We start from the raw sequence: 14,616 nt of genomic DNA, 5'->3' as shown, positions 1-14,616 counted from the left end.
GCTTTTTCTCCTTATCTCTGGATTTTTCTCAACTCTACTTTAGAACTCCCCCAGTTCTAAACATTAACTGCTTGTTCAGTTTTTCCCTACAAGCTCACTCTTCTGCTTATATGTTTCACTCAAGTGTTTTTCTTTCTTAGCTTGCTTCTGTTTTTGTGTTTTTGTTTCCATGAATGAGATGTGGGGAAATTGGGTGAGAAATGTTTCAAGTACCTTAACTTGGAGGAGGAATTCTATCCACTGCAGAAGTTCATTTCTAACCGAACCCTGCAAGAAGTTACCCTAAGAAGCAAAAGGTAGGACCCAATATCAGGTGCTTTCAGGAGGCTGAACACCAAGGATTCTATTATGTAATGGCTACCACAAGCTTCCCTGGAAGTCCCGTGGCTAAGACTCCATGCACCCAATGCAGATATGAGGGGTTTTGATCCCTGGACTGGGAACTAAGATTCTGCATGCCACAGGGTGTGGCCAAAATAAAAAGTCTGCCTCAGAGACTCAGACTCTAAGATAATCCTGAATAATGGATGTTGTGCTATTAAATTCAGCTTCTTTAAAGATCCTTTATGATTTCAGAGCTGTGGAGAATTCTTGTGAAACAATAAGAACTTTATTCTGTTGTGCCCAGTGTCTGAGTCCCCAAAACTGAGAGAATAAGACGTCCACAGCAATGCAAAAGCATAAAGGGGTTTATTGCTAACTCGAGTTAGGGCCCAGGTCTCATCCAGCACAGTGGAATCCGACAAGAGCCCTGAGCTCTGAATCACGGCTGCTTATATACAGGTGGTCTTTTGTCTCAGCAATAGTGTAGTTAGCGTGTGGTGATTGACTCAACCCTGGGTCATCGTGGTGATTGACTTAACCTTGGCGTCATCGGGGGGGACCTTGATGTCATCGGGGACCTTGGTGTTATCAGGGACCTTGGTGTCATTGGGGACCTTGGTGTCATCGGGGACCTTGGTGGGGCTTCCCAGAATTATGACTCATGCTTACAAGAACCTGAGGCTCAGGCCTAGTGTGGCCTGTTGAGCTTGTCATGGCTCAGGTCAGGTCCTAACATTCCCCCCTGTCTTTTGATCATATAGAGGAATCTTCCTCTTTGTTTTGGGGCAAGGCCTGGTATTGTTGCCTGAATACAAGTAGTTGGACTGTATTAATATGTTCTTTTACAAAAGTTACAAGCTTCTTCAGGATACATGGGCCAAAAGTGAGTATTAATAATAGCACCATAAGAGGTCCCATCATCCCTTTTTAGGTCAAAGTACAGATCTGGCCACCAGGTGTTCGGGGGATGTGTTCCTTCGGTTAAGTTAAGCACCTCTCGCGTCAGTCCGTTTTGAAGTTTCCAGGTGATCTTGGCTGGCTGGTGCGGGTTTCCACTGGTGGCTCCCAGGTCGCGGAGGATGGTCACCAACAGGAGGGTCAGGGTGATTCACCTGGGTCCTGTCGATGAGGGTGAGCTTCATCTTTAAAGGGTTGGAGGGATGTGGTGTACACACTGGAAGGGCCCCCCCATAAACAATTTTAAAGGGGGTTAGGTTTAACTTGTAGGGGGTATTATGCGCTCAGGAGAAAGCGAAGGGAAGGAGAGTCACCCAGTCCCCACCAGTCTCTATTGCCTGTTTTGCCAAAGTTTTTTTTTTTTTTTTTTAGAGTCTGATTCATTTTTTCTATCTTTCCTGAGCTCTGGGGATTGTATTCGCAATGTAGTTTCCATTTGGTCCCCAGAGCTAAGGCCACTCCCTGAACAATTTGACTCACAAAAGCAGGTCCCTTATCAGAGCCAATGGTTACCGGCAGCCCAAACCTAGGCACTATCTCTTCTAGGAGTTTTTATTTTTTGGCTACGATTGTTGCTGTTTCCCTCTTAATGGGATATTCTTCTACCCACCCAGAGAAATTATCGACCAGAACTAACAGATAACGGTATCCATACTTGCCTGGCCTTACCTCTGTAAAATCTATCTCCCAGTGTTGTCCCGGCCTTTTTCCCTGGTACCTTATACCCATGTGCCATCCTTTTCCTGGTCTCATCATCTGCCACACCTTACAGGCATGGACTGTGTCTTGTATAGTTGCCTTTTGCCGGGGAAACCGCAGACGCGCTGTCTGTAAGAGTGCTAGAGTCTTTTTCTCTCCCAGATGGGTGGTCTGATGTAGGTGCATGCAAAGGTGTCAACCCAAGTTAGCCGGAAGCAACAAGTTGTCATTTTGGTCTCGATACCATCCGTCCTTGCCCTCCGGACAGTTGACATTTTCTTGAATCCGACTTAGATCAGAAGAGGAATACTTGGGGGTCGGGGGCAGGGTTCCCATTTCCGGGGGTGGCAATCCCACAGTCAATATGGGGGCTTTACAGTCTCCGAGGGCTGCTTGAGAATCCCTTCAATGGCATGGGGAGTGTAGACAAGGAGCTGTTGTGCATACGTTAACTTGTCAGCATCATGGACCAGGAGAGCAGTGGCTGTGATGATTCGGAGGCAGGGTGGCCACCCTGTGGCCACTGGGTCCAGTCTTTTAGAGAGGTAGACTACAGGTCGCTTCCAAGGCCCCCATTGCTGCATCGAGACTCCCTTTCTTACTCCCTGTTTTTCATCCACAAACAGTTGGAGGGGATTAGATGGGTTAGGGAGACAAGGGCCGGGGCTTTCAGCAAAGCCTGCTGAAGTTCTTGAAATGCCTGTCTCATTGGCTCAGTCCAAGTCCAGTTTTTACTTTCCTTGCTCCCTTCATATAAAGGCTGGGCTTTTTAGCAAACCCCAAGATCCATAGCCTGCAATACCCAACAGTCCCAAGAAATTCTCTCACTTGACGAGGAGTAAGGACTGAGTATTGGGCCTCCATGTCCACCATGAAGCTGACTGGTTTCCCCTCCACATGTATAGTTACCCAGGACTCGGGGAGGGGGGCTGAGCCTTGACCCCCCCTAATTGTTATCATCTCCTGCATATAAGACGTGGGCCCCCAGGGAAGGTACCTTTTTTTTTTGGTGGGCTTTTCCCCCGGTTTTCTTTTAGGGAACTCTCTTCTCTAGTGTCCTCACTTTTGACAATATGCACATTGGTCCTTTCTTAGTCTCTGTCTAACTTTCTTTTCTTCGACTCTTGGCCTGACTTTACTAGTTCCCTGAGAATTAGCTCCCTGTCTCACCCCTGCAAAGAATATCTGGGCTAATTTTTTTTTCTGATTCCTGTGGTTTTCCTCAGCCTTGAACTTCCTCTTACCGTCTAACACATTCTTTTCTTTTCTCTGGAGTTTTTTTATGGTTAAAAACCCTCTCTATTGCCCTCACCAGGTCTTGTATGGATTGTTCCCCTAACCTCTCTATTTTTGCAGTGTTTTTTTTTGCAGTTTTCTCCTGATATCTGGGGCTGCCTGATTTACAAATACTAGCATAACTGCCGCGCGTGACTCATCGGCCTGTGGGTCATGGGGGTGTACTGCCTAAAAGCTTCCATTAATCTCTCAAGGAAGGCTGCTGAGCTCCCTTCTGGCTCCTGTCTAACCAGATTTACCTTAGCCAAATTTGTTGGTTTCCTGGCTTTTAGAGTCTTGCTGTACACTCGGAGATGCTCCCTACCTTTAGCGTGCTCTAAGTCCCATCGGGGCCACGTCAGGGGGAATCTCTTATCAATCAGATTAGGTTGCATTGTAGGTTTCCCATCTACCCCTGGAACATTTTTCTGTGCTTCCGACAATATCTTCACATTCCTCTGTGGTGAAAAGCACTTGTAATAGCTGCTGACAATCATAGTGGAAAAGGGCCAGTATTGGTACGTTTGTTCCCCATCCGGGTGGGCTGGCCCCGCCCAAACAGGAAGTGCCCGGACCATGGAGGTGGGGGCTTCTGGGCTGTCCTTGTCCACCACATTTAGGGCTCTCCTAGTTCTTTCTTGAGTTCCCTGGGCGGGGCCCCCCTCCTGGGTTGGGGCTGAGGGTTCGGTATCCCTTCGTGTTCTTCCGGATGAAATCTGAGGTACCTGAGGGGGCAAAGGCAGACGCGCATAGCAGAGTGGGGAGAGATCGGTTTCTAGGTCAATTAGGTTAGGATATAGTGAGGATTCCTGGAATACCGGCTTCACCCAGCCATTGCTCTCTTTGTATTTTTTTTTTCCTTTGGATGTTTTCATAACAAGGACCTGTGGGATAGACGAAGTGAGGGAAGGGGAAGTAAAGGGCTGGGGAATAAAATGTCTCAGACAAGCCAGTGGATTTTCTACCAAATCTTGTCAGACCAAAATATAGGGAGTTTGGTCTGGGTGTCCAGATGGGCCAGGGGTGAGCACTTTCTCTCTAATTGCTTGAATAATTGGCAGGCTGAAGGTTCCTTCTTGCAGCCAGCCGACATCAAAGGCAGGCCACTCGGTGGAACAAAAAATCATTAGTTTGTTTTTTTCACCAACACCGATAGATTTTGTGCTCTAGACTTAAAATCAGAAAAGTGGTCATTCATAAGGGACAAAGGAGTAGAAGTTGCTTGCCCCATGATTACAGAGAAGAACACAAGAGACAAAATGAACACACAAAGAGCAGAGACAATGCCGGCACTCACACAGACACGACTAGCAGATAACTAATTCATATCGGCCAAGAACACAGCACTAGGTCTTCCTGGGCCCCCCCCTGAAATTTCTTTTCCCTTGAGGTTATCTTACCAACCAGGTGTCCACAGAGCCAGCCGCCTTCCCAGCACGATGTTGGGCCTTGGCCTTATGCCAGCTAGGCTTACTCCCTTTACAGAGCCAGCCGCCTTCCCAGCACAATGCTAGGCCTCAGCCTTATGCCAGCTAGGTTTACTCCATTTACAGAGCCAGCTGCCTTCCCAGCACGATGCTGGGCCTTGGCCTTATGCCAGCTAGGTCGACCTCTTTCAGGTTAGGGAACCCCTTCTGCTGGGGGGTGTTATTCCCCTCAGTTAAAAGGAATCCCAGACGAGCCCCCAAATGTTGTGCCCAGTGTCCGAGTCCACAAAGCTGAGAGAATAAGACGTCCACAGCAATGCAAAAGCATAAAGGGGTTTATTGCTAACTCGAGTTAGGGCCCAGGTCTCATCCAGCACAGTGGAATCCGACAAGAGCCCTGAGCTCTGAATCACGGCTGCTTATATACAGGTGGTCTTTTGTCTCAGCAATAGTGTAGTTAGCGTGTGGTGATTGACTCAACCCTGGGTCATCGTGGTGATTGACTTAACCTTGGCATCATCGGGGGGGACCTTGGTGTCATCGGGGACCTTGGTGTTATCAGGGACCTTGGTGGGGCTTCCCGGAATTATGACTCGTGCTTACGAGAACCTGAGGCTCAGGCCTAGTGTGGCCTATTGAGCCTGTCATGGCTCAGGTCAGGTCCCAACATATTCTCAATTGATTTGTGGAAAGAATATACGTGTGGTTATAGATTGATGTCAGAGAGGAAAGGTTTAAGGGACAGTGCTTGACCTTGTTTCTGCTTATCAAGAAAGTTTTAATTCGGTTAGCTTCATGATTGATAATGAATATTTCCTCAGTTGTTTTATTTCTTATTAATTGATGGTGAGAATCAGGAATGTCCAGATGAGAGAATTCCTTGGTGGTGTCTGCTCACACCAGTGTACATGTGGTGGGGCAGCTCTGGGGAATGGCTGGCCCCAGTGTCTGTGTCCCCAGGGTGAGCCACAGCCACTCCTTGCCTCTCTGAGAGACTATCCAAGAGAAGCAGAGTCTTCTGAAATTTGGTCTATCCTTGGGATTCACACCACTATTTCATTTGGTCTTATTATTTGGACTAGAGCATTGAGCATGCGGCTGCCATGACCGGCTCACTAAGCGCAGGCGGCTGCCATGACCGGCGCACTAAGCACAGATGAGAGGAGCCACCCCACGTCTGAGGCCAGGGGCGGTGGCCTGGAGGAGCAACCCTGCGCCTGAGGCCAGGGGCGGTGGCCGGGAGGAGCATGCCAACGTCCAAGGAGCTGTGGCTTCACCAGCGCAGGAGGGCCTAGAGGACCTATCCCGTGTTGAAGGTCAGGAAGGGTGGTCGTGTGGAGATACCCCTCATCCAAGGTAAGGAGCAGCAGCTGCACTTTGCTGGAGCAGCCGTGAAGAGATACCACACGTCCAAGGTAAGAGAAACCCAACTAAGATGGTAGGTGTTGCAAGAGGGCATCAGAGGGCAGACACACTGAAACCATAATCACAGAAAACTAGTCAATCTAATCACACTAGGACCACAGCCTTGTCTAACTCAATGAAACTAAGCCATGCTCATGGGGCAATCCAAAACAGGCGGGTCATGGTGACAGAATGTGGTCCACTGGAGAAGGGAATGGCAAACTACTTCAGTTTTCCGCCTTGAGAACCCCATCAACAGTATGAAAAGGCAAAATGATAGGATACCAAAAGAGGAGCTCCCCAGGTCAGCAGGTGCCCAATATGTTACTGGAGATCAGTGGAGAAATAACTCCAGAAAGAATGAAGGGATGGAGCCAAAGCCAAAACAATACCCAGGTTGGATGTGACTGGTGATAGAAGCAAGGTCCGATGCTGTAAAGAGCAATATTGCATCAGTTCAGTTCAGTTCAGTCGCTCAGTCGTGTCCGACTCTTTGTGACCCCATGAATCTCAGCACGCCAGGCTTCACTCTCTATCACCAACTCCCGTAGTTCACTCAGACTCATGTCAATTGAGTCAGTGATGCCATCCAGCCATCTCAACCCTGTCGTCCCCTTCTCCTCCTGCCCTCAATCCCTCCCAGAATCAAAGTCTTTTCCAATGAGGCAACTCTTCACATGAGGTGGCCAAAGTATTGGAGTTTCAGCTTTAGCATCATTCCTTCAAAAGAAATCACAGGGTTGATCTATTTCAGAATGGACTGGTTGGATCTCCTTGCAGTCCAAGGGACTCTCAAGAGTCTTCTCCAACACCACAGTTCAAAAGCATCAGTTCTTTGGCACTCAGCCTTCTTCACAGTCCAACTCTCACATCCATACATGACCACAGGAAAAACCATAGCCTTGACTAGATGGACCTTAGTCGGCAAAGTAATATCTCTGCCTTTGAATATGCTATCTAGGTTGCTCAAAACTTTTCTTCCAAGGAGTAAGCGTCTTTTAATTTCATGGCCGCAATCACCATCTGAAGTGATTTTGGAGCCCCCCAAAATATAGTCTGACACTGTTTTCACTGTTTCCCCATCTATTTCCCATGAAGTGATGGGACCAGATGCTATGATCTTCGTTTTCTGAATGTTGAACTTTAAGCCAATTTTTTCACTCTCCTCTTTTACTTTCATCAAGAGGCTCTTTAGCTCCTCTTCACTTTCTGCCATAAGGGTGGTGTCATCTGCATATCTGAGGTTATTGATATTTCTCTTGGCAATCTTGATTCCAGCTTGTGTTTCTTCCAGTCAAGCGTTTCTCATGATGTACTCTGCACATAAGTTAAATAAGGAGGGTGACAATATACAGCCTTGATGTATTCCTTTTCCTCTTTGGAACCAGTCTGTTGTTCCATGTCCAGTTCTAGCTGTTGCTTCCTGACCTGCATACAGATTTCTCAAGAGGCAGGTCATGTGGTCTGGTATTCCCATCTCTTACAGAATTTTCCAGTTTATTGTGATCCACACAGTCAAAGGCTTTGGCATAATCAATAAAGCAGAAATAGAGGTTTTGCTGGAACTCTCTTGCTTTTTCCATGATCCAGAGGATGTTGGCAATTTGATCTCTGGTTCCTCTGCCTTTTCTAAAACCAGCTTGAACATCAGGGAGTTCACGGTTCACATATTGCTGAAGCCTGGCTTGGAGAATTTTGAGCATTACTTTACTAGCATGTGAGATGAGTGCAATTGTGTGGTAGTTTGAGCATTCTTTTGCATTGCCTTTCTTTGGAATTGGAATGAAAACTGACTTTGTCGGGCCTCTCCACCATCACCCGCCCATCTTGTGTTGCCCCACGGGCATGGCTCAATTTCATTGAGTTAGACAAGGCTGTGGTCTTAGTGTGATTAGATTGACTATTTTTCTGTGAGTATGGTTTCAGTGTGTCTGCCCTCTGATGCCCTCTTGCAACACCTACCATCTTACTTGGGTTTCTCTTATCTTGGGCATGGAGTATTTCTTCAGGGTAGCTCCAGGAAAGCACAACAGCTGCTCCTTACCTTGGATGAAGGTGTCTCCTCCCACAGCCCTTCCTGACCTTCAACGTGGGCTGGGTCATCTAGGCCCACCTGGGCCCGCACAGCCACCACTCTTTGGACGTTGGGTTGCTCCTCCCGGCCGCCGCCCCTGGCCTTGGGCATGGGGTTGCTCCTCCTGGTCGCCGCCCTGGCCTCGGGCGTGGGGTTGCTCCTTCCAGCCGCCGTCCCTGGCCTCGGATGCGGGGTAGCTTTTCTCGGCGTTTCCTGTGCCGTCAGAGCCTGGCACTCTAGGCTGCTGCCCCTGACCTCAGACATTGGGTACCTCTCAGCCGTGCTTAGTGTGCCAGCCGCCGCTGCTGCCTGCGCTTAGTCATAGGAACCTAGAATGTCAGGTCCATGAATCAAGGCAAATTGGAAATGGTCAAACAAGAGATGGCAAGAGTGAACATTGACATTCTAGGAATCAGCGAACTAAAATGGACTGGAATGGGTGAATTAAACTCAGAGGACCATTATATCTACTACTGCGGGCAGGAATCCCTCAGAAGAAATGGAGTAGCCATCATGGTCAACAAAAGAGTTTGAAATTCAGTACTTGGATGCAATCTCAAAAACGACAGAATGATTTCTGTTCGTTTCCAAGGCAAACCAATCATTATCACAGTAATCCAGGTCTATGCCCCAACCAGTAACGCTGAAGAAACTGAAGTTGAACAGTTCTATGAAGACCTACAAGACCTTTTAGAACTAACACCCAAAAAAGATATCCTTTTCATTATAGGGGACTGGAATGCAAAAGTAGGAAGTCAAGAAACACCTGGAGTAACAGGCAAATTTGGCCTTGGAATGTGGAATGAAGCAGAGCAAAGACTAATAGAGTTTTGCCAAGAAAATGCACTGGTCATAGCAAACACCCTCTTCCAACAACACAAGAGAAGACTCTACAGATGGACATCACCAGATGGTCAACACCGAAATCAGATTGATTATATTCTTTGCAGCCAAAGATGGAGAAGCTGTATACAGTCAACAAAAACAAGACCAGGAGCTGACTGTGACTCAGATCATGAACTCCTTATTACCAAATTCAGACTGAAATTGAAGAAAGTAGGGAAAACCTCTAGACCATTCAGGTATGACCTAAATCAAATCCCTTATGATTATACAGTGGAAGTGAGAAATAGATTTAAGGGCCTAGATATGACAGATAGAGTGCCTGATGAACTATGGACTGAGGTTCATGACATTGTACAAGAGACAGGGATCAAGAACATCCCCATAGAAAAGAAATGCAAAAAAGCAAAATGGTTCTCTGGGGAGGCCTTACAAATAGCTGTGAAAAGAAGAGAGGTGAAAAGCAAAGGAGAAAAGGAAAGATATAAGCATCTGAATGCAGAGTTCCAAAGACTATCAAGAAGAGATAAGAAAGCCTTCTTCAGCAATCAATGCAAAGAAATCGAGGAAAACAACAGAATGGGAAAGACTAGAGATCTCTTCAAGAAAACTGGAGATAGCAAGGGAACATTTCATGCAAAGATGGGCTCAATAAAGGACAGAAATGGTATGGACCTAACAGAAGCAGAAGATATTAAGAAGAGGTGGCAAGAATACACAGAAGAACTGTACAAAAAAGATCTTCATCACCTGGATAATCACGATGGTGTGATCACTCATCTAGAGCCAGACATCCTGGAATGTGAAGTCAAGTGGGCCTTAGAAAGCATCATTATGATCAAAGCTAGTAGAGATGATGGAATTCCAGTTGAGCTGTTTTAAAACCTGAAAGATGATGCTGTGAAAGTGCTGCACTCAATATGCCAACAAATTTGGAAAACTCAGCAGTGGCCACAGGACTAGAAAAGTTCGGTTTTCATTCTAATCCCAAAGAAAGGAAATGCAAAAGAATGCTCAAACCACCACACAATTGCACTCATCTCACATGCTACTAAAGTAATGCTCAAAATTCTCCAAGCCAGGCTTCAGCAATATGTGAACCGTGAACTCCCTGATGTTCAAGCTGGTTTTAGAAAAGGCAGAGGAACCAGACATCAAATTGCCAACATCTGCTGGATAATGGAAAAAGCAAGAGAGTTCCAGCAAAACCTCTATTTCTGCTTTATTGACTATGCCAAAGCCTTTGACTGTGTGGATCACAATCAACTGTGGAAAATTCTGAAAGAGATGGGAATACCAGACCACCTAACCTGCCTCTTGAGAAATCTGTATGCAGGTCAGGAAGCAACAGCTAGAACTGGACATGGAACAACAGACTGGTTCCAAATAGGAAAAGGGGTACATCAAGGCTGTATATTGTCACCCTCCTTATTTAACTTATGTGCAGAGTACATCATGAGAAACGCTTGGCTGGAAGAAACACAAGCTGGAATCAAGATTGCCAAGAGAAATATCAATAACCTCAGATATGCAGATGACACCACCCTTATGGCAGAAAGTGAAGAGGAGCTAAAGAGCCTCTTGATGAAAGTAAAAGAGGATAGTGAAAAAGTTGGCTTAAAGCTCAACATTCATAAAATGAAGATCATGGCATCCAGTCCCATCACTTCATGGGAAATAGATGGGGAAACAGTGTTAACAGTGTCAGACTTTGTTTTTGGGGGCTCCAAAATCACTGCAGATGGTGACTGCAGCCATGAAATTAAAAGATGCTTACTCCTTGGAAGAAAAGTTATGACCAACCTAGATAGCATATTCAAAGGCAGAGACATTACTTTGCTGACTAAGGTCCATCTAGTCAAGGCTATGATTTTTCTAGTAGTCATGTAAGGATGTGAGAGTTGGACTGTGAAGAAGGCTGAGCACCGAAGAATTGATGCTTTTGAAATGTGGTGTTGGAGAAGACTCTTGAGAATCCCTTGGACTCCAAAGAGATCCAATCAGTCCATTCTGAAGGAAATCTGCCCTGGGATTTCTTTCGAAGGAATGATGCTAAAGCTGAAACTCCAATACTTTGGCCACCTCATGCGAACAATTGACTCATTGGAAAAGACTTTGATGCTGGGAGGGATTGGGGGCAGGAGGAGAAGGGGACAACAGAGAATGAGATGTCTGGATGGCATCACTGACTCGATGGGCGTGAGTCTGAGTGAACTCCGGGAGTTGGTGATGGACAGGGAGGCCTGGCGTGCTGCGATTCATGGGGTCGCAAAGAGTCGGACACGACTGAGCGACTGAACTGAACTGACCTGAATCTTCTGGTAGCTGGACAAACTGTTGCCTCAGGCAGTTGTTTGAGGCAACAGTTGTTTGCCTCAGGCAGTTTTACCAAATGTCAGAAATGGAAACACAGATTACAAATGCTGCTGCCAGCTGTCCTGTTAAACGACTCTCCATCTCTAACCTTTCCTTATGTGTGGAGGGGATGGATTTACTCAATCTACCTTTGATGGCCTCAGTCACTTCTGCCCTATGTGTTCTGGAAGCTTGGAAGAATCATATTTAATATGTTTCTTCTTACTGTCTATATGTACTTGTAGTTTTGTTTTCACTATTTTGTGCTATTGATTACTTTGCTTTCTATTTTTTCTTTTTGAGAGAAATTACTGGAAAATTGTTTTTTACCTGCTGGTATTTTTCATATGGAGCATAATATCAATTTTCTGTTTTCCATAGTTGCAACTTGTGCCAGAATGGAAATTCCTTGTGCATTGCACTTTTCATCACTTCTCTGAATTGTCGTGGCTGCTCCTTGCTGGAGGCACAGCTGTGCATGTGTGCTCCATCACTCAGTCATGTCTGACTCTTTGTGACCCAAGGGACTGTAGCCCACCAGGCTCCTCTGTCCATGGGATTATCCTGGCAAGAATCCTGTAGTGAGTTGCCATTTCCTCCTCCAGTGGATCTTCTCAACTCAGGGATTAAACCTGCATTTCCTGTGACTCCTACATTGAGATGGATTCCTAACCATTGAGCCATTGGAGGAAGTCCCCAAATAATAAATGACTCTCCCCCCAAATTCATCAGTTCATGTTTGAAATCCTTTGTTATCTTTTTGAAAGATAACCATTTTCTATCCCAGTTAAATTATAATCATTATCAAGAATAAAAAGAATTCACAGATGAGTGGAAGATATGAGCCATGAAGTGGCATTTTACCTTAATGAGGCTATTTCTCCAACAGTTTTTTGGTTTTGTTTTGTTTGTTTTTAATTGATTTGCTTGGCTGCGCTGGGTCTTAGTTTCTGCATGTGGGATCTACTCCCCTGACCAGGGATTGAACTACATTGGGAGTGTGGAGTCATAACTAAAGAACCACCAAGAAAGTCCCTCAACTAGGTTATTAAATATTGTTTCTCAGTGAAAAACTCCAGATATGCTTAGGCAGTAATGACCTGCCTTTACACTCCTTTTTGCTGGATTTATTGAATTTATCCATATTATATTTGGTGAGTGCTATTATTCTTATTTCTCCTGTAGTTACAGGGATGTTAAGCTCAAATGGAGAGCTGAGTAACAGGCAACAGTGTTTCCCAAATAGAATCATAAGTTGCAGGAAAGTTTTGGATGGCAGATATTACTGCTGGGCTTCTGGTGGTTTGTGGCTCCAGCACTGGACTGCCCTTGGGGACACCTGGGCCGGGACTGCCCGTGTGTACAGTTTGATGTTCTTGCTTCTCTGTGTGGCCTCCACATTTCCATCTCAGGAAACTGTAAACAGTGTGTTTGACAATCCACTATGTGAAAGACTCTTTCAAGAGCTCTCTGTGCCTCTTGGGATAGATGACAGGACACGATGGAAATGTATCAGTTACATTTTACTCCAGTCTGATCATCTTATTCACACTTCTTCAACTAAATAGTGTTCCCTTTATCCTCTATAGTAGATGAAAATCTCCATGACTTCATGGAGGCAGAGGCAGTTGGTGTTGACGTGTGTGTGCACATGTGTTCATTTGTGTAGACAAGACATTAAGGTTTAATGAGAACCCATGTGAGGGATGGGGACATCTTTTGATAAATATCCTGATCAGGCACTGGTTGGCTGAGCAGAAAATGCCTTTTTTTTTTTTTTTAATGTTTGGTGTTATGGATTCTCCTTCCCTCCTCTTGTGAGTGGGTTCCTTAGCTTCAGACAACAGAAGAGAGCTATCAAAGCATACCTGTCAGGTAAGCCAAGCTTACCCTGTTTCTGTGTTAGTAATGCAGGATTGCCAAGAAATGAAAAGCCCCCCTGAAAGACTTCCAAACTTTTAACATTTTGTCTTTTGAGAAGTCTGTGGAAGAAATGATATTGCAGCCCAAGGTGTTTAGCTTTGGTAACTTGGATTTTTTGAATGGTTTTCCTTGATGGTGAAGAAGGGGACCTAGGAAGAAGGGGACCTTCAAGGGGTGACTAGAGAGAGGAAGTAGCTTGTGAGGTGGAGTGGCTGTTTGGCAGGGTGGGTGGGTGTTGCTGTTCCTTTGCGTTTTTCTTTGGGAAAGAAAGTTGCTTTCCATAAGTCTTACTCAGAGTGGAAACCTCAGTGCACACTGAATCAATTGGTTTAGGCCTTGGGGAAGAGAGGATTGGTAACATTTCTTCCAAACCACCACCTTCAGTGGATGGTGGATCAAGAACTACGGAAGAGATGATTTTTTAGCTTGGCGTCCACCATGTTTAATTTTTTACTCCAAGGAACATTCCAACTTCTAGCGGGTAGAGACATATTGAGGCAGTGCTCTCAGGAGCTGAGAGCCTGCAGAGCTGCCAAACCTGTTTCCTTGTGGTACTCCAGCCAAAGCTGGTTTCCATTCCCTGGATCTATGTGTGGAGTTTGGGTAGAAAAGGGTGGATGTGTTTGTGCCAGTGCGTCAGTTCATAAGGATTCATGAAGAAGGTGATGAAAGCGTGTCTCCCATATGTGAACCACATTGGCTTTCTATTGGGCTGGGACATTGAGAGTATGCGGGACAGGGGCAGGCTGCCAGCAGGCTTGTTCCTATGGAAGCAGATTTCTTCCTCTTCTTCTGCCACCTTTTTCTTTATTCATCTTAAGGCTCAGTTGGTATTGAGCCTGTTTGTGATATTTGTTGAGCACCCACGGTGTTCTAAGCACAAGGTACTAAGGCTTTACTATGTTTGAATGGAAAATTTTACCTGCAGGTTAAAACTGTTGTCTACTCGTCTTATAGGAGATAATAAATCTGCATATTTTTCTTTTAAATTAGTCACGAATGTAGCATTTTGTCAAAATGTATTTTAAACTTGCTAATGATAAAAGTAAATCTTGTGTAAAGAAAAACTGACATTTCTAATTAAGACTTTTTTCTTTTATTTTAGGAAGGCACCAGAGTAGTTCAACCCATATTTTTGGGGAAAATGATTAGCTATGTTGAAAAGTACCATCTTTCCGATACTGCCGATTTGCACGAAGCCTACGGCTACGCGGCAGGGCTGAGCGCCTGCGTGCTCGTGTGGGCCGTCCTGCACCACTTGTGCTTCTACCACATGCAGCGCGTGGGGATGAGGCTGAGAGTAGCCGTGGGCCACATGATCTACCGCAAGGTGAG

At 45.7% G+C, this 14,616-nt stretch overlaps 1 protein-coding gene across 1 annotated transcript in view; it reads left to right on the top strand.

Annotated features, from left to right (window-relative positions):
• Positions 1-3,831: 3,831 nt before the first annotated feature.
• The window catches only part of LOC120883241 (multidrug resistance-associated protein 4-like), a 181,019-nt gene continuing 170,234 nt past the window's right edge, over positions 3,832-14,616 (top strand). The window contains exons 1-2 of the mRNA XM_040267270.1: positions 3,832-3,837; positions 14,387-14,611. Of these exons, the coding sequence (XP_040123204.1) occupies positions 3,832-3,837; positions 14,387-14,611 (231 nt within the window). The remainder of the gene's footprint in view (positions 3,838-14,386; positions 14,612-14,616) is intronic.

The sequence above is a fragment of the Oryx dammah genome, unplaced genomic scaffold (genome assembly GCF_014754425.2).
Source record: "Oryx dammah isolate SB20612 unplaced genomic scaffold, SCBI_Odam_1.1 HiC_scaffold_24, whole genome shotgun sequence".
Classification (NCBI taxonomy): Eukaryota; Metazoa; Chordata; class Mammalia; order Artiodactyla; family Bovidae; genus Oryx; species Oryx dammah.
This window is presented reverse-complemented; position numbering and strand designations above follow the sequence as displayed.